The sequence below is a fragment of the Ixodes scapularis genome, unplaced genomic scaffold (genome assembly GCF_016920785.2).
Source record: "Ixodes scapularis isolate PalLabHiFi unplaced genomic scaffold, ASM1692078v2 PGA_scaffold12__126_contigs__length_90152505, whole genome shotgun sequence".
Lineage (NCBI taxonomy): Eukaryota > Metazoa > Arthropoda > Arachnida > Ixodida > Ixodidae > Ixodes > Ixodes scapularis.
In genome coordinates this window covers 15,365,523-15,385,211 of record NW_024609838.1, presented here as the reverse complement: position 1 = coordinate 15,385,211, position 19,689 = coordinate 15,365,523, and the positions used below count along the sequence as shown (strand labels likewise).

Genomic DNA, 19,689 nt, shown 5'->3' with positions numbered 1-19,689 from the left:
TTGCAAAAGCATTCTAGAAAAAAAAAAATGTGTACCAATGTATCGAGTCTTTCTGTAAACTGGCTTTCTGCAACTCCGTTTCAGCAAAACTTGGGAGTATCAAGAACTGTGATTATCATCAACACAAAAACATACATTTACGATGACAAGATTTACAGCATTTATTGAAAAGAAAAAAAAAAGAAGCAACCCTGTATATAAACGTTCCCCACAGCAAACGAAATCGAGAGCCCAGCAGCCCCAGAAACGAACTTCGGCAATCAAGCTCCCCATCTATGTACAGTACTGTATAGGACGACGTAATGTTCTGGCTCTAATCTCATTGTCCTGCAAGCGCTTCCCGTGAAAAGGCACTTTGACACCCAGCAATTCCACAGTCTTCCACTTCTCCTCGCTACAGCCAACCCAACTGAAAAGAAAACGTACGGCAACGTCGGCCGAGAGTACGGTGCCTGGTGACGACGTGGCACTTTAAAGAAGTCGTCCGGCGGAAATCGGGGAACCGGTCTTCTTTTAGACGCAGTAAACACGCCGGTTGGAGATGCATTTGTAGGCACCGTACCCATGCTGACGGACGATGAAGCAGCAGGTCGTATTAAGGAAAGGTGTATAAATATGCTAACGAAAACTATATATATTAAAAGAAACAAAGAACTCGTAAATTCGTTCGGATTCGCTCTCAGCACCAAGGCCGAACGCGACGGCGGCAAAAAAAAAAAAACTGGTGCAGCACAGATATTGAGTTATAGAACAAAGGTTGCGACAAGCGCAGCAACCAGACACTCGGAATGCTGCCCTGTCTGAAATGCGCCGAATCTCCACGGCACTTGCTGCGACTGCAATACGTATGCCAAAACACGACGGGATTGACACTGCACGTTACGGCGTCGATTTCTCTAGGAGAAACCTAGACCTTAAGTTGATCCGCACTGCGAGCGCCAATGAGTGAAGGGAAGGGCAAAGTCCAAATCAACATCATCTCAGACTTCACTGCACTTTCCATGAAAGCAGGGTAGATATAAATTAGAACCGAGAAACAAGAAAAAACTAAGTGGAGCAGCATTCCACTAAAAGCAACGTCTCCACATTGAAGCTTGTCCTATAACTGCTTCTAAAACACTTTGCAGCAAAAAAAAAAAAAAAAAAAAGTCATACGTTTTGGCATTATTGTTGAAGGGATAGCCTTTTGCGTTTGCACGCAGATACCAAACTGAGCTCGGGAAAACGACAATGCCGCCGCCTCCGGGCTTGCAATGTGGTGCCAGTATTTGCGGTTTGCGAGGCACTTCGAGGCTAGCTTAACGGCAAGTAGAAAGTAGTCGTGCTCGATGACGTTAGGCGAAAAGAAGAAAGCTGTGCTACGGGTTGTTGCAACGAACGCGTCTTCCGAGAAACACAGTTGCTCCGCTTCAAACTGGCTCTAAAGAACTCCGATGAACGGGAAGACTGACAACGGTGCCAAGATCTGAATAAATAGTTCGACACTGTGTCAGTTTTCCTGACATTCAAGCTCGGTACACTGTAATCCCGCCCGAGTGAAGTTTTCTTCATAAAAGCGTCCAAATAAGAGATTACTAGTCAAGTTTTTTGTGGAAGTACTACAGCAATGTTGGATAGAAAGAAGCTTCGGTGTGATTAATTACAGTTTACGAAGGCTTCTAAAGCCACTGTAGGCTTGTAGCTTTACCAGATACACGAATGGTGCAACCATTCGAAACTGAGAAATGGGGAAGCATAACATTCACCAGTATGTACCATAAAATATGCACCATACACACAACCCTGAGCAACCTGTGATTCTGAGCACCTACCAAATTTTACCGAGAGAAGGCTTCAGAAAGAGTATTTCATGAACCTTGCCTCAAGTACAATTTACACCAGACATAGTTTTTGTGTTGTTTAATGTCCAGGACGAAATTTAAGAAAAAAAAAATTTGGATTAGCGGAACAAAACTTTTCACTCGGACGAGATTTCATTGCGACCCTACTCCTTAACGAGTGCTCGACAAAATAAAAAAAGAATCGGGGGTCGACGCACTCTAATTGCGCCACGCCAGAACTGCGTGGGGATTGGAAGACCCAGGAGAAGACGCCACATTCTAAGAAAGAGAAAACGTTGGAACGAATCGGAATTCGTCGAAGGCAAAGGCTAGTGTCCGCCGGAATGCGGTTCTCCAGTGGCCATGGGGTCGACGACGTTGTTTTCGGGCGGCACCGGGGTAGCGTCCTCGGTTTGCGAGCCTTTGGAGGGATCGGCGCAAATCTCTGTGATCGTGGTCGCCGGCACGGCATCCACAGGTGGCGCCAGCGACTCTGTCGCTTCGCTAGCAAGCTCCGCCTCTGGGCTCTTGGCCTCTGCCATCATGTCGCCATAGAACGTCGGCTGGAAAACAAGCGGGGGAACGTTTCGTGAGTTTTGCACGAGTGAACGGAGCATGCGAAACCTCACTGTTTGTGCACAATGCAGATGCTGCACACAGTAAATACATTGCGAAGACACGAGGATGAATTAAAAGCTTGATGCTGCTCCCATTTCCGTTTGTGCTGCTTTTACAACGACAAATCAAGAGCTTGCTCCATTTTTCATTCTAGAGTAAAAACTATAGAACTTACTTGCTACTACTGTTGAGACCGGTTTTAACGTCTGTTATAACGAAATAGCTGTTACAATGAAGCGATCACGATTTCAACGAAATAGCGGATATAGCGAAATGATTTCAGATTCCCGTTGACTTCGTTAAAATCGGTCTTGAAAGTACCATACATCATTTAAGTGATATACAGTGAAAAACGCTTGCTCCCACACATGCACTCAGTGAAATCCTACTTCAAAGCTGCTGACCTGCACTTAAGAGTTCTGCCAATGTCCAGATCGAACCCCAGCTAATGAAACGGTTCAACAAAAGCAGCTTATACAAACAAGATAAATCTAATCTCTTTGATTTGTCAAAAACTTGATTTCACAGATCATGTTGCCAAACGCTTTGCCTTGCTTGGAGGCGGCCTAGCAAAATGCTCGTAAAAGTGGTCTGCATTTAAAGACTGAAACTAGACCCCGACCTTCTCGTTGAAGGTCATATCGGTCATGTCCTTGGAGAGCCCGTTGCCCGTTCCGTCGTCCAACCGCTTTCCGCCCGTTTCGTCGTCATCGTCGGAGTCTTCGTCACCGGAGGAGTCCTGCCCAGCTGACTTTTCAACCATTTTTTGCTCTGCAACGACAAAGGCAAAGTTTTAAAACATGCCTCGATTGATCCATCTACTACGATAGAAAGAACACAGGGAGGAAAGGCAAGCACAATGCACTGCCACAAATCTACCAAGTCCAATTAAATTTGGAAATAATTAGAAACGATGAAGAATTTCTTATCGCGACAACCGTGGCTGTCTGGTGGGCACTACACGAGAATCGTACGTGCATGCGTGTTCCACAAAAGCAATTCGTCAAAGCCGTGGCATAGCTGTGCGGTAACGCGCCTGCTTCGCACGTGGCAGACCCGGGATTGAATACTGAGAGTACCGTAACTGCGGGCAATCTTCCTCGAGCAGCTGGCAAAATCAACGACAACGCCCTACTACTACAACAGTGGACGTCATCTCCAATGCTAAAAAGAGCTAGTAACAGCTATTATCGCTGCCTAACGTGGCGCAAGGCGCAAGGGAGTCACCTCTGATCATGCCCCCCGTGGCCGACTCGAGGATGGAGGCCCTGGAGAGGGAGTCGTAGCAGGTGAGGCAGACGCGCAGCGGCTTGTTGGCCTGGGCGGGCAGCAGGAACTTGCGGTTGGAGCAGGGCCCACAGACCACCGCTCCACACTTGCGGCAGTGGTGCTGCAATGCAGGAGGACCGGCTAGATTAAAGGGCACTCAAAAAAAAGAAAATATGAGATTACACCACTAGGACTCTCTGTATGTTCCTATATTTCTGCTAAACCTTTTTCCAAAATGGCACGGTAGTTTCGTGGATAAATTGGTTTATAGGCAGGATCCTCGGATCCACCCATATCCGGGGAAGGTAGCCATGTTTGCTGCGTCGGCGACGTCATTTGCCCAACGTCCAGCGTCCCCTTCCATGCACTCGCAGACTTGACCCTCTCGGCGTATCGTGCGTCAGCTTCCTCATTTACCTTCCGTGTTTTGCGCACGCTGTAAGTGACGATTGCGTCTATGGCATTGCTTGCTTCGTCGGAGGCTTTGACACTGATCACTGCGGTGATTAGAGTGATTGTTATTGATAGATGTTGGAAGCTCGCAACTTTGACTGCGACCTGCTGGCGACCACGGCGATCGTCACCAACGAACTCGCCGTGGTCGCCATCGTCCGCAACAATCTCGCAGGTGCATGCAGGGTGGAAAATCAAAGGGCCGGGGGTGAGAGCGAGAGTAGCCAAGTTGCACGATAGGTTTTGATTGTACAGTGGCAGGGGCACCATGATGCAACTAACTTGGGTAGTGTTGCCTCGTTACCGGATAAAAATGATGAGCATTCGTAAATTGATTATTGCAATTACTAGAGCCTCTAAAAGTCGGGAAACCTCGCGTATGTACTAAGTAGCCTACGAGCATTCCATTTCACGAATAATCTACCCTTTGAATATTCCGTGTCCTAACCCCTTTAAGGACCATCCACACACTTGCATTTGCTTAGGACCAAGCTTTTGCAATCTCTTAAGGCAAGGGAACGGGCTGGCATGCTGGTGCCATCCACGAAGGGACCCTGCAGGTCGCTACAGCGAAGGTGTTTGTGAGATAAAACGTTTGTACTGTCTTATTTAAATGGTTGTCTATAACAATGTTAAATGTTTTCGAGCAAAAAAAAAAAGGAAGAATGAAGTGCAAAAAAAACTAGAAAATATGCAGAAATGCCAATCGTTCCAAGGCTATCCGATAAGTGGTGCCAATGTGTTTTCGTCGTAACCAGTCACAAGTGTGTGAATGAGCCCTTAGAGTCGATGTGAATCTTCGCACTAAATACGGCACCCAGAACCAGTCTTCCGACTGTTTCTCTAGTTTAAGTACTATATTAGAAGATCGGAGCCACTCTAGTGGTGCGAGACTATAGGCTAAAACAATTCCTAGCATATGCGCATAATTATTTACGAGGTCTGTAGGCTTGTGCACTATTTTATTGCGACAATGCCAGGACCGCGAGGGGTTTCTTGGCCATTAACTGAGGAAAGGCGTTTCTCGAGATTGGAAACTTTGACAAGCCCCAGCCTACTTTCCTGTCAACCTGGATGAGCATCGTACTGGCACGCGGTCGTGTAGTCTCTACCGCGCGATGCACGTCAAAAACCTCAAGTTAGAAGGCGCGTTGTGTCGGCCAAATTGTTCGTCAACGACAGAGACACCGGATGTGATGGTTCGACCTCCATCCGTCTATACCTCCGTACAAAAAATCACTTTGGGGTTCGTAGCTCAAATTTCAAATAGATTCTTGTCTCGATAATGTGGACACTCCACTATAAAGACAAATTTTCTTGAACCGATTGGGTAAATATAGGTGTCCCAAACAGAACTTCCACCGTAAAATCTGCACATCCACGTAGGAAGTTTGAACTTTAACCGAAAGTGCACCGAGCAGGTCAGTTTCAGTTTTACCGCATCAAATTACAAGGCGTAATTCTCTTTCTGTAAAAACGTAGAGCAAAACATTTGCTAAAGTTAAGGTCGGGCACGTTTGCAGACAAAGGAGTTAGCGATGCTATTTACTTGAGGTGCCACCCCCCCCCCCCCCCACCCCGCCCCCAGGCGCAGCGAGCAGACAACAGAGTGCGTCGTCTGCTCGCTGCGCCTATCGGGAGATGGCGCAGTGTTGCCAGCAAACGTGCCCAGTCTTAACTTTGTAAGTTTTTTGCTCTCATTTCTTACAGGAAGAGAACTATGCTTTGAAATTTTATTCGGTAAAGCTGACCTGCTCAGTGCACACTCGGTGAAAGTTTGAGCTTAGTACAAGCAAGATTTTTCCGGCTCGTTTTACAGCAAAAGGTTTCCTTGGGACACCGTATGGGTGGATGTCTGTCTCATCATTAGGGACGCTTTTACAAGGAAATAACAGTGTCCATATTAACGAGACGCGACTGCACACTTGGGGGCAACTTTCTGCGGCAATGAAGCTAAAGCCATGGGTGCTCGTGCACTTGCACACCTCGAGCATCGACGGAAGCTATGCAGGCGCGTCCCTTCACTTCTGAAATGCCGGAGAAAGTTGACACTGCATGTTGCATCTGGTACTTTTACGGAGAGAACTCGAGGTGAGCGACCCACCCGGCGGTTCAGCATGGTGAACTGCGTCTTGCGGCAGTGCATGCAGTAGCCGGCCTCTGCGTCCGGGACCCAGACTGCGGCGTGTTCCTTGGTTGGATACTTCCCGGCTGCGAAGCAGGTCAACTTTTAGCGCTACGTACCTCACCAAAAACACAACTTGCAAAGCGACATTTCAGGAAGGATGCAGAACAAAACCGAGCAAGAGTCGGCTTGAACCCATGGTACGAAAAATTGCACCAATGATAAGTGTCTCGTATGGCCAAAGTGCAGGACGAATGCTGAAGCCGGAGATCGACGTCCCCAAAAATAAAGACGACAACCATTTTTTTCCTAAGAATTACAACTACCGATAAATTTCACAACATCGATTCAATGATACGATCGTGACGTATGGCAACCATTGACTGATGTGGTCTTATAGAAAATTTTAAAGCTGGAGATTAACTGATTCAGGTTCAATGTAAAGCTAGAGCTTGGAAACTAGAGCCTAACTATAGTCCGTTGCAACCTAAGAACGAAGGGCGAGGGTAAGACTGGCCGGGGAGGAGGAAGCAGACGGAACGCTAAAGAGAGAAGGAGGTTTCCCCCTCTCTTCTCCAGCGTTCCGTCTGCTTCCTCCTCCCTGGCCCGTCTTACCCTCGCCCTTCGTTCTTAGGTTGCAACGGATTATAGAGCTTGGAAGCACTTTCTTACAAGTGAGGCAGCTGCTTTTAAACAGTTTGTTCAGCATGAAGTATATCACCATGTGTGTATGTGTGGTATGTTGAGAAGCATCTAACCAAAATTTATAAAAATGTTTTGCTTCCCAATGCCTGCAATTCTTTTAAAGAAAAAAAAAAAAAAATTAAACAATGTTTCAAAAAAAGAACTTACTTTTTTTTATGACGTCCTCCACACATTTGTTGATGTGTGCCATCCACTCCGTTTTCTCGGTGGCAGTAGCAGCGTAGACAGCGAACGATTTGGTCGGCGTTCGGACGAGCCAACCGTTTTTGAGTCCAGCTGAAATGTGCAGAGAAAATAAAACTGAAGCATGCCTAGCATCAAGACACCCCAGTCGCTTAATTATACCAATCAAATATGCGGCTCACATTCATTTATTATCTAATGGCTGCTTCAAAATATAAAACTTTTCAGAAAAATATACGTGCAAAGTGACACACATATGACTGTTATCAAACTCTTTTTAACAGGAAATCAAGCTTGCTATGATCTACTTTATTTTTAGCATTAGCAATGTCGGATTTACCTCTCAGATGCCAGATACAGTAAAACCTCGTTATAACAAAATGGGATATAACAAACTAATGGATATAACAAAGCAATCATAATTCCCCTTGCTTGCTAATAGTGGGAAGAAATGGACATTGGCTATAACAAACTAATGGTTATAACGAAATAATTACGACCGCTCCTTCAACTTTGTTATAACGAGGTTTTACTGTACATTCTTATTCATTCATATTTATTTGCCCACTCTGAACAGAACAATGATTTCATAAAATCTAGGATAGTGTGTCGCTTCTTGAGTTAGCCATCATTGTAAATTTGATTCAAATGGCTATGCATAACCCACCACTTTGCAATGCTAAACCCCCAAGGATAGACTCACTTCCATCGTCTCCTAGATTGTCCAGTTTAACTTCCTCCAGTGGTATGATATGCTGTTTGTTGTACTGAAAGAAAGAAAAGAGGGAACATTTTTTATTCTACATTTTAATTTAAAAGTTTTCTAAAGTAATTGTAGAAAGAAGGAAGAGCAACCCCATTCACATTGTCCTTCCATGGCCGTAAGCTTTAGAGCGCAGCTCTTAGGCGCCCGTTTCCTGATTAAGCGGCATCGCCGTCGGCATAACCCTCGTGAGGGTTACTCTCATGAGGGTTAATCTCACAAGGATCACCCTCGTAACCCTCGTGAGAGTAACCCTGGTAACCCTCACAAGGGTTATGAGTGTTAGTTACCCTCAAAAGGTATACCCTCACGAGGGTTAGTTACCCTCAAAAGGGATTACCCTCACGAGGGTTATGAGGGTTACCCTCAAGAGGGTCACGTAACCCCCTGATGTCACATGATACCCCCCCCCCCCCCCCCCCCATTTTTTTGAAGTCAATGTGACCTCAGGGAGTCACCTATCCCTCAGTACCCTTCCATCCTTCTCCTCAAGAGCTGCACTCTAGCTGCACTCTAATCCGGCATTACAGGCGGCTTTCATTTTTTAAAAACAAACTTTATCTCATTTACAATGCATGGTATTCTCTGTTTACTAAAGTCGGGATGCAAGGCCCACCAAATGTTTTATTTTTCCAATGTCACTTATATTGATCAATTGGTGTGTGTCTTCTTTTTATGGTTTGGTAAACATTTTTGTTAGCCGAGTCTCTTCAATCTTTGTCAAAGAAAGAAAAAGTAAGGTTGATCACCCCTTTGTGAGTCATGACTGCCTTGTAAAGTTCAATGTGTAGAGTGATGTGTTAAGAAGCCAGCCTTGGCTGTCTGCCACAATTAATTTTTTTATTGTGATTTCTTGAGCTAGGGGCTTAGCAGCTTTTTGTCTGCGTGTGTCATGGCTGAAATGCATTGTATGTGTGTGTGTGCATGTGTGTATATGTCTGTATATATATATATATACAGGGTGTTTCACAAAAAGTGGACAAATTCGATATTGCGAAAACTATGCGTCGCAACAAAAAAAGGCTTGTGTCGTTTTCGTCCTGGGCCAGGGGCCTATATAGGAAAATGATTAAAGTCCGGGATAATTAGATTGTTAATTATTTGTGCGTAATTAACTTTAATAATATTGTGTTGAAGGGCATGGTTTCGATTAGAAACTTGCTGAGCATCATCGAAAAACACTAAATCAAAAATTTCAGAAAGATAGAAGGCATGCGCAGCATTTTACGGCATTCTGAAACTCCGCACAACTTCGACAGGTTTTTAAGTTTCTGTTTGCAACCGGAGCGCATCTCCACACCGACGGCACCGCGCCCCGTGGAGAAATAGCACAACCAGCCTCTGGTGCGTTGTGTGATACATAGTTTTCGCAATACCGAATTTGTCCACTTTTCGTGAAGCACGCTGTATATATATATATATATATATATATATATATATATATATATATATATATATATATATATACACTTGTAAACTCAAGTAGTCTACAAGGTTTTTGGCTAAACCGAAAGGTGGTTGTGGTGTTTTTTGTTGTGGGCGACGGCCGTCCGTCTCTGCCTTGAAGAAAAGGATGTTTGGTGGTTTTGTGGCGGTTGAAGTTCTGTAAATAAGGAGAGTGGTTGAATAAAATGATCAGCTGAGTTGGAGATGTCGCCTATCCCTGTTACTTTCTCTTCAACCGTAAAATTTTTTTACTCCACCTGCCCCTGTCTTGGGTTAAAAAGCATCATGCATATCAGCTTGGGTGAATTATTAGAAATTTAGGGATCACTTACAATTTTTTCAATTTCAATAGGAAATAGCCTCTATATATGAGGGGGGAGAGAGAGAGCGTTGAAAAGAAAGGAACCTTGGAATATGGGGGCAGCAGCCAGTAACTGTTTGCAGTCACTTTCTAACAAACTCCAAGGTTGCCTTTAAACAACTTCGTTAAAACGCACATTTAAATTTTTGTACTCAGAAATTTAAATGGTAAATTCGGACATTCAAATACACCCAGTTTGAAACCCCATTTTGGAAAACAAAATTACCACAGTTGAGTTCAAGTTTCTTTATCGTAGCAGAAGCACTTGCCTCGACTCATCACTGATCCTCAAATATGAAAGGTTGTACAGATCTTCCCAAAAGGCATGAATGCATCAATGAAGCATCAATCATGCTTTATATACTGGGTGACCCAAGTAGCGGCCAGGCTCTTTAAATCGACCGCAAAAACCAGTTTCTTAACCTATCACGCTCCAATTTTGTACAGCGTTGGCCACAGATGGTGCAAAATTTTTTTTTAATTTTGCAAAGAGCAAATTTATTTGAGGAAAAAGTAAAAAAGAAAAAGGCTTAGCTCCTATGGAAACACAGCGAAGCCACCGGTCTTCAAACAATACAGCGCCGTTTCGCACGGGAAACAAGAGATGGCACAAGCGGTCGCGACGCCAACAGCCGCCAACGAACGAGCATATGGCACCGAGAGCTGGCGTCTTTAGCAGACAATCTTTTCCGACTAAAAAGCGGCGCGAGCTTTTCTGATATCAGTTACCAAAGCATTATTTTATCATCCTTAATAATATAACATATTGAATGGACACATAATCGATAAAAAAAAATAATTTGTCGGGTGATTTTGACTTCTTGTTTCATGGTACTTATGTCATCTGCTTAGCAGTTCCTTGTTGTTACCGCGCCTGTTTTTGGTTCTGCGACTGTCGCCGCTGCGGAACGCGCGCCGCTTTGGAGTCGAAACGATCGTCTGCTAAAGACACTGACTCTTGGCGCTGCATGCTTGTCTCCCGTGCAAAACGGCGCCGTATTGTTTGAAGACCGGTGGCTTCGTTGCGTTTCCATAGGAGCTAAGCCATTTTCTATCTTTACTTTTTCCCCAGGTATATTCGCTCTTTGCTAATTTTACAAAAAAACGTGCACCATCTGTGGCCAATGCTGTACAAAATCGGAACGCGACGGGTTAAAAAACCAATTTTCGCGGTCGATTTAAAGAGCTTGGCCGCTCCATGGGTCACCCAGTATTGTTACTTACCGTAAAGTTCCGAAAGAACGCCCACCCAAAATGAAGAGATAAATGGTAAAAAACATGGGGTGGGCTATCTTTGGGGACGCCACAGCAACACCTTATCAAAAATTAATGATAAATGCCCTGGCACCAATTACAAACCACGTGACATGGGACACTGCAAATTCGCGTTTCTTGGTGCGATAAACACGCGGGAACCCGCTACAAACTTGCCTGTCACGGGAACCGATATCGCACGCGCAGATGCGGATAAAAACGCAGGAATGCACTACAAACTTGTATTGTTTTGGGTACAAACACAGCAGGTCGCAAAAGCAGCAGAATCGTATTTCACGATGCAATATACAAGCCAGACCAAATCGCGTGGAACTGAGATTGTGCGCGCAGATTGCAGTCAAAAACGCAGGAATCCGCTACGAACTTTGTCACGAAATTGGATACCGCAGATTGAGGACAGCAGATTCGCATTTCACAGAGCAACATACGCGCGGGAACAACTCGCGTGTTACGGGAGCCGATATCGTGAGTGCATATTGCGAACGCAGCAGATTCGCATTTCACGGAGCAAAACACATGCGGGAATAACGCGCTTGTTACGGGAGCCGATATCGTGCGAGCAGATCACGGGTAAAAACGCGGGAATCCTCTACAAAATTTATGTCATGGGAGCGGATACTGCAGATTCACATTTCACGGTGCAACATACACGCGGGAACAACTCGCCTGTTACGGGAGCCGATATCGCGCGCGCACATCACTGACAAAAGCGCGGGAACCCGCTATGAACTCGCTTGTCAGGCTGCCTGAACAGCAAACTGTGCGGTTGATGCGATTCCCGTCGGACATTGCGTGACGTCCGATGAAAATTGGAGGGGTGGGCGATGTTTCAAAATTACTGTTACAAATATTTAGCCAAAAAAAAAACAAAAAACGGGATGGGCAATATTTCAGGGTGGGGCGGGTGGGTGGGTGGGGGGGGGGGGGGGGGGGGCGTTTTTTCGGAACTTTACGGCAATCGCGCAAACCTATACTCCGTTTCAAACATAGCGTGCAACGTAGTCAAAGCTAGCGCGCCGGTTTGCACAGCCGACCGCGACTACGTTCGCTCCACAAAATAGTGCGGCCTCTGAAAAAAAAAAAAAGTCGAAAAGTGTACATCTTTGTAGCTAGTAACTAATAGTGGCGTTATGATTTCGAGGGAACACCGATTCTTTTTCAATAAAAAGGAAAAGATAATGTAAACTACTCCAAATTATTTTCCGTTTTCGTTCGTGCGGCACTCGCACTCGCTTCGGGTTTTCAAGTTGTGCGGCTGCCCCTGCCTCGCCGGTTTCGTGAAGATGGCGTCTTACGCGGGAAGCTTTCTTTTCCTGCTCGGATATTTTCGAAGATTCGTTGTGTGAAGATCTCGCAAAAGTGCAAGCAGGTGATCGCCAACGTGTACGCGAGTTCAAGAACGTGTTTCTCGGAGACGTCGGTCCGTGAGGTCCTGGAGACGGTCAGTAACGACACCGGAGTGTCTGGCAAGGTGGCGTCCCCGAAGCGAAGACCTCGCAACGTGAAAGTTCCGAGCACGCGGACAGTATTGTGAACTGCCACCTGTTGTTTCTGGTGTTGAAATCGGCCTTATGGCTTCAAAGTGAAACAAGCGTCAAGAAGGAACTGTGTCGGTGATGAATCGTGCCTACGGCTCCGACTGCTTGCGGGACCTTACAGCAGGCGGTGCCCGTGATTGCATTCCGAAGCGTCTGGGTTCTTCTGCCTGCGGGACCGTAACCATGGTCGGCTCCGTCTGCCTGAGGCACCTAAACCTTGGTCGGCTAAGTAAACGACGCACATGCCCGTGTCTGTATTCCGAGGTCCCTGCTTTCCTCGAAAAGGAAACAACACTCGATCCTGATCTCGAGTGCCGTGTGTTGTGTACGCGTCTATTGTGAATCACCCCCGGTTCATGGGGGCGCCGGCACCAGAGCACCGAGATACTGCCGTCTGGATGACTTCTTCGATACACCGGCGAGTATTCTGACTCTGGAGGAAACTTCCATGAAGTCACATCACGTGAGGGAATGCCAAGCCGTCTGAACGATGGCAGTGCGGTCCCCTAATCACAATATTCGTTATATGATGGACCGTCCACCACACTCTCAAGGTACTCTCTGATTTTCACGCTACCATGTAAATAAACAGCTTTAAATAGAGACGCCCTGGATCTCGACCGTTCTTCCGGTTTGACCAGGCCGGCGCAAGTTCGAGCGGAACGCCAGCCCCTAGTCTACCTTCTTATAAATAAAATCAACAAGAAAAGAGGAATTGAAATATGCGCTTTCGCAATACGCACAATCTTGCACAAAAAATCGGTCGAGAAAAAAAACCCCCAAAAAAAAACCAAAAAAACTTTGCGCCCTAAGTGGATTCGAACCACCGCCACCGAGATGTCGGAATCGCAAGAGCAGCGCCTTGTACCGCTCGTCCACGAAATCTCGCGGAGTAACACAATTTTGTGTTTTTTTTCATGCGCACTACTTCAGTAGCTTTCCCAGCATTGCACGCGATGTTTGAAACGGAGTATAGCTGTCTGATCAGAAAAGCTCTCTCCGATCCCACCCCACCGAAACCCGACTCATTCTCCTCGCCCCCCAAAATGGAGCTTTCCTCAAATGTGTACTTGCAGCAACTTATTAACCAATGGGTGGATGGGTGCATATAGGTGAACCTCTTGAAAGGTGTGGTAGCTTGTGCTATCTGGCCAGTACTTTCAAAAACAACAATTAGCTGATTCCACTGTGTCGGCCGCCGCCTGCCCACCTTTTTCTTGTTGATGAGGATGTTGCCATAGACGAGGATGTCGTTGAAGAGGAAGAACTGCCGCGGCTTCTGCTTCTTGCGGCACATCTTGGTAAGCACACCCTCCCCCACGAGCACGCGGCCATGGGCGGCCAGGGGCTGCGCAATTCCGACGGCAAGAGCACACCTCAGAGAGATCACCGCGTGCACAGAGGCAGACACTCAATGGAAATGGATGAATGGTGGCGACCCCCAACAAAAGCGATCTTCGTTGGTCAAGGCACCTGCTAAATTTTATAGGACTGACAATAGTGGTTCATGGATTGAGCTTAGGCAGGAAGCTTCTCTCCCCTCGAATATTAAGAAGTATCCTACGTAAGCACTACAAAGGTAGACAATTCACGATAGGCAGTAAAGGGCACTCAATGAGGAATCCTTAGGTTGGGCAGGCTAGCGTGTAGATGCTAGGATAACTGGGAAGGCGTGATTGAAAACTACCGTCGGCCTTGAAAACAAATATGACAGGAGGTCAGAAGCCACTGGAAAACACCCACTCTTTCTAAAAACGAGACACACGCAGAAAAATCTATATTCGTTGCGAGAAAGAAACGGTTGCATGGAGCAGAGCCGAGTGATATCTGGGTCACCCAGTTTCCAAAAATTTGTTTTTGGGTGCAATGTTTTTTTCTTTTCTTTTTTTAATAAACAAAAGTACGAAACAGTGGCTGGGCTACTGACCTGACCGGAACTCCCGAAGCAGTTCTCGATGTTGGCAATCCGCTTGGCATTTGCCTTGGTATTAACTGGACGAGATAGAAAAAGAGACTAAAGATATAACTTAAAACGGCATTTAAAACGCGCAAACACGCACACACACACATTTTGGTTGACAGACTTTTGCACGAACCATGAATAGTAGAGAATCACAGTCTTAACCAAATGTTCGACCTTGATATTAGTTTAAACATACAAGGCTGAACGACAACTCAAAATGAAGCTACGGACATCCCAGTTCACAGGCGTTGGGAAGGACGGCAATAATGAACTCTTGGCACGAAATAAACGATTGATTAGTTTGGCGATAGCGTACGCCGTCGTCGCACCATCACAAGTGAATGGCAGATAACATCAGGCAAGGGTGACAAAAACTACGCGCTTCCGAGGTAGAAGTGACTCATGGAGGTGTGAAGCGGAGACGCCTGTTCGGCGAATTCTGGCAAGCGTGCTTTCTTCGCCGCTACGGGCTGGTGATGGCGACTGGATCCGATGACAAATAATCGCAGCTACACCACAGTGAAACGGTAAAACTGTACCGAAAGTCGTACACTTGGGTTTCAAGAACACGGAGATAGCGCCCATTCAGCAAGAGTGCTGTCGAGCAACTTAGACCAGTGCGGGATGTTACTGAACGATCTGTACGTGATAGCTGCGTTGAATACTTTTGTTAGGGATTTCGAAAAAGTTCTTTTGAAGTTACGACGTCTCGAAAAGCACGGAAATAATTTAATAATAGATAAAACGTTGCGTGCTCCGAGTATAGCGGTGGGCGTACTACGAGGCGCGACCCTGCACACTCAACATAAACGGCTCTCAACAAAAATTGTAAGCGATTTAAAATTTTGTCGACGGGTGTAAAAGACAATGTTTCTATTCGAAACGGCTTACCGGCCATTGGATAATGATATTACAAGAATCCCTACGATAAATCCATTTAATACGCGAGAATGCAAAACACGACTCACCTAAGCTGTCAACCATCTTGAAGTTCACATTAATGACGAAGCCTCGAACCCAAGCGTACGTTTGTAACAATGTGCTTTTTATAAAAATCCAAGTACGCTAAAAATGAGTACGTCATCAAATAAAATTTATAAATGACTTTTTGTTGCTTTATTATGATTTTTTTTTCAGTTTTAGTTTGAACAACTGGGGAAAAGCCTTTACACCAGGCGCGCGACTGCAGTGGGGGGTGGCGAGGTGATTGTTTCGGCGAGCTCCCAAAACAGTCAGAAAAAAAGGAACCATGAGAATTTGCGGTCCCAAATTGTCCGTCTGTTGCTCCATACTCAGCGTTTGGGGCATCATCATGCTGGTAAGCTTACTTCTAACTCACTTTCACCTTTGGCGCACCCCTCGGGACGTCTATTAACGGTTAGCTACCGAGGACCGAAGTCATATGACTGATGTCAAGCTGACCATAAAATCACCGATATGTGCCGTTCTTTATCTTATTTTTCAGGTTATTCTTGGCATATTTCTGTTCACGCATAGCGTGGCCTTCGCGGAAGATTTGGCCATCGATGAGAAATTGCCCAAAATTGAATTCTTGACGGAGATCAACCGCAAGTATACGCAAGCGGCGTACAACTGCTGGATCGCGGCTTGCCTTTATGTGGGTAAGTCCAGCGGTGGCAGCCAACAAAAGCGTATCATATCAAATGGTTCCGAAGTATTCTGTTAGTAGACTCAGCTTAACCTTCTTTTTGTGTGTGTGCCCGGGTTGGTACGTTTTCTGTGACTGACGTTTCTCATTTGTTTTACACGTTGTGAATTTTATTTTGAAACCTGGTACCGTAATAACCCGAGAGATAGCCCACCTAAAAGCGAAAGCAAATTGGATGAAAATATTGAGGAGGCTAACTTTCGGTGTGCGATCAAAGAGAGTTTAAATAATGCTAGTATTAGGTTCTGTGACCTGTGAAACTTCTGATTGCATAGAGGGGTGATTAATCAAAGACAACTTACCTTCCCGGTCAGCAATGTTCGCTTATCTGCGGTCGTGGCTAAGTAACACCTTATAGGCACCTTGCAGATCTCAGTGCCGACACTCGCGCCTCTCGCTGCGGCGTCGCGCATACTTATCGGGAAGCGACCTCGGCAGTCGCAGCTCGACTGTAGTGGTACATTGGTGTTTGTTGCAAGGTCGACATGCCTGCTTGGGCCACAGCAGGAGGGCAGGGGACACATGAGTGGTGAAACTGGGCACCGCATGGCGCTCTGCATGATGCACTACCTGGCGGTTTGCGGCGATATTTTTGTATCCAAAACACATGAACATACAAGCCCGTCGTGCAATACACATAATTGCTGGGGCACTGATCGTAAAGCAACTGACAGTACTTTGCTTTAAAACACACTATGCCCAAAACGTAAATTAGTGTTCAGATTAAAAATAAAACCGGCGCAAACATTCTTGTGCTACCATTATATTACCATTACAGTAATAATGTCGAAGAAAACATTAACCACAAAACGTACGTTTGCAACACTAGCAATGCCGTGTTTGCTTTACTTTTCTACCTAATCAAGCTGAGATGAAAAGCTATTGATATCGTTCCAATGAACAATTGTGAAGTCTATATAAACATTCGTTTAGAAATTCAAATGCAAAGTGTCCAACTTCGCTGAGACAACTGGAGGTGCTTGGTGTGTCAGTCGTGAAAAAAACATACTGCGGGACATATACAAACAGAAAAGGCTAGCGCAATTCGCTTGTATGACATGCAACCAGCTTTCGTGAAAACTTGGCGCTTTCGTTCGAAAAAACGCGGAGGTGCTTTATTGACTTTATGCCAAGGAAGTTGCACCGAATGCAGTAATTATCAGGCGTTATGACCGTGACATTGAAATGAGCAGTGACGAAGCGTTATTCGTGAGCATCATACAAAAACACTATGCATGAGAGTAAATACCTACCAACACAGTCAATAATACTAACCCAGCAGAAAAATTCCAAAACACGTTTCTTTGTCTCCTGGCTGCATCGAATGGCTGGCTTGATAAACCTGATGATACCAAAGGTCTATCTGGTACAAAGTGCACTGTGTCAGCATCCTTTCCACACCGCTTGTGTTAACTCCTTCATCGGCTGTGGCACTGACATTCCGCAAGCATGTACCCCACCTTGAACTCAAACCACCAACACCAAACCAATCTCGCTTGGAGTCACACTGCCGCTTGTTGGCACTGTCGTTGTTCGTGAAGGTTCGCCTGTTACTAGTTGAGATAGCGATCTTGCAATACCTTCCATGTCACCCCTGAAAGTTCGAATAACTTTGCAGACGACTAGAGCGTTTGAGACGCACACAGCCCGGAACCCGAACCAAACTGATGAAAATGGGCGCCGCGCGGCAGTCCATTGCTCATGTGTCCCCTGCATGACACATTGGGGCAAGCGCAGCAGCGTGAGCGGCAGCGGAAGCCTGCCGCTTTCCCTACGTGGACTCAAAAGTGGCCACGCGCAGCGCTGTTTTCTGGGGGATCGGTAGCGGCTCTTAGTAGTTGCAGGGTCCGTATTGCCGTGGTCACCATTGGCCTGTGCCCTGCAATTACTAGAAGTAGGCTGTCTTTCGGGGTTTCGGAAAAATACCAAATCCTGCCAAAAATGGGGGTGGGTCGATTATGTGAAAGCGACCAGCGGCATTGGGAGGGTCCTATTAATCGATGTATAAGGCAATACAACACGTGCAACCATAATTTTCCCATGAGATTGTGTCATCAATTCGATCGAGGCACATACTTAGTGTAAAAGCGCAGAAAGCTAAGTTCATGTTAGTTCACAAAACTTGGGCATGTTTCTGTTTTCTTTTCATTAAGTTGAAAATTTGTTGACACAAGGTGCTCTGAAGGTTCCAAAAAGATGACAGATAAATTATAGACAACTAATTCCAATCAGTACTGTGCAAGACAGATTAGAGGACCTGGATTGAGCTTTGTGCGACAAACTGGGTGATTTATTGCATAAACCTGTATGGTGATGCGTGTTTACAGTGTAAACTTCACACTGCACACTTACAGAATGAAAAAAATCTGAAGGAGATCCATCTTTTTTACACAGCAATCTGTTAAAAATGTACGTAGTCAGTGGTTTAAGTTTCAACGCATCTGTTGTAGTATTTTCATGGATATTTAGGAGTCCCATACATGCACACTGGCTGCTGTAGATCAATGAGAAACTTGTCCAAGATGCCACATGTGCCCAAGTTTTGCCACTGATGCTGCATCATTTTGTACATTGCCCTCATGCTCAACGTTCTTCGTCATTTCTTCCCTTGTGTCGTTGCAGTTACGCTGGCTGTGTCCGTGCACCAAATCTACATGAACAGGCGTTGCAACTACTCCGTCTAGCTCCAGGCCAAGACGGAAGCATTCCCCTACTGCAGCCGGCTGTCAGAGATGTTTAGTCTCGTGTTGTTTCCCGTTGTTGCACATACCCCGGATCCGCTCCAGAGCCTAGTCTATGCTGTAAATATGCACAAATAAATATGTACATATTGTGGTTTGGCTAGTAGGTCCTTTCTGTGTGTAGTCGTCGTGGAGCCATAACAAATGCTCTTTGATGCTGTATGATTGGATCACTGGGTATTTTCAGTCACTCTTAAATAAGGTTTCTGTCCCGTGGTGGCATCTAGAACAGTGTCAAAGCAAGCGAGTATGGTCTCCCTCCCCACTAACTGAACCAGTTTCACTATGTCTTCTGCTGCGCACCCATTCGAGCCAGGAACAGGATGTGGTCATCCTAGTGATGTGATGGCTGAGTCAAGCTGGGGGGGAAGGGGGGGGGGGGGGGGGGGTGGGCTACACCAGTTGCCCTGTCAGGCACGTAGCCGGGATTTTGACTTTGGGGGGGGGGGGGGGGACCGCTTATAACAGAATGCTGTATGAGGGGGAGGGGAAAAGAAGGCCCCACCAAAATAAGATTTTTTTTTTGGTGGGGGGGTATGGGTCCCATGCTGCCCCCCCCCCCCCCCCCCCCCTCCCTTCCTGGCTACGTGCCTGGCTGAGACTGCAGTGGAAGCTACGTCCTCGTTGAACCATTCGTTCGCCTCTCATGACGTCATTACACCCATACCCACGCGCAGAGAGCCGGGTCACGTGAAGTGAGGGAGGCGGCTGATTGGTCCAGCGGGCACGTAGCCCCCACCGCAATCTCAGCTTGCAGGTG

General features: G+C 46.1%; 2 protein-coding genes across 3 annotated transcripts; one reads left to right on the top strand and one right to left on the bottom strand.

Moving 5' to 3' along the window:
• Positions 1–143: 143 nt before the first annotated feature.
• Positions 144–15,536, bottom strand: LOC8034999 (pleckstrin homology domain-containing family F member 2). Of its 2 annotated transcripts, none has more exons than XM_029983607.4 (9): positions 15,488–15,536; positions 14,484–14,548; positions 13,767–13,904; positions 7,877–7,940; positions 7,138–7,266; positions 6,265–6,371; positions 3,666–3,828; positions 3,061–3,209; positions 144–2,383 (listed from the first exon to the last, which is right to left on the bottom strand). In XM_029983607.4, exons 1-9 carry the CDS (start codon positions 15,501–15,503, stop codon positions 2,150–2,152), a joined length of 1,065 nt encoding a protein of 354 aa, XP_029839467.2. In that variant the 5' UTR covers positions 15,504–15,536; the 3' UTR covers positions 144–2,149. The 2 variants fall into 2 exon arrangements, with proteins under 2 accessions (XP_029839467.2, XP_042145373.1); XM_042289439.1 differs by lacking the exon at positions 15,488–15,536 and adding an exon at positions 14,625–14,776.
• A 145-nt stretch (positions 15,537–15,681) lies between these two features.
• On the top strand, positions 15,682–19,024 carry LOC115323228 (ribonuclease kappa-B). The gene is made up of 3 exons (XM_029983609.3): positions 15,682–15,837; positions 15,985–16,141; positions 18,811–19,024. The coding sequence occupies exons 1-3, from the start codon at positions 15,769–15,771 to the stop codon at positions 18,870–18,872; spliced, it is 288 nt and encodes a 95-aa protein (XP_029839469.1). The 5' UTR covers positions 15,682–15,768; the 3' UTR covers positions 18,873–19,024.
• Positions 19,025–19,689: the final 665 nt, after the last annotated feature.

Excerpts from the sequence above, each read along its gene's own strand:
- LOC8034999 (XM_042289439.1), bottom strand. The coding sequence starts at position 14,655 with ATGGTTCGTGCAAAAGTCTGTCAACCAAAAT. Across the intron at positions 13,905-14,483 it reads GCTTCGGGAGTTCCGGTCAG|CCCCTGGCCGCCCATGGCCG; the intron begins GTCAGTAGCCCA and ends GGAATTGCGCAG. Across the intron at positions 7,267-7,876 it reads CAATCTAGGAGACGATGGAA|CTGGACTCAAAAACGGTTGG; the intron begins GTGAGTCTATCC and ends TGCACATTTCAG.
- LOC115323228 (XM_029983609.3), top strand. The coding sequence starts at position 15,769 with ATGAGAATTTGCGGTCCCAAATTGTCCGTCTGTTGCTCCATACTCAGC. Across the intron at positions 15,838-15,984 it reads TTTGGGGCATCATCATGCTG|GTTATTCTTGGCATATTTCT; the intron begins GTAAGCTTACTT and ends CTTATTTTTCAG. Across the intron at positions 16,142-18,810 it reads CGCGGCTTGCCTTTATGTGG|TTACGCTGGCTGTGTCCGTG; the intron begins GTAAGTCCAGCG and ends GTGTCGTTGCAG.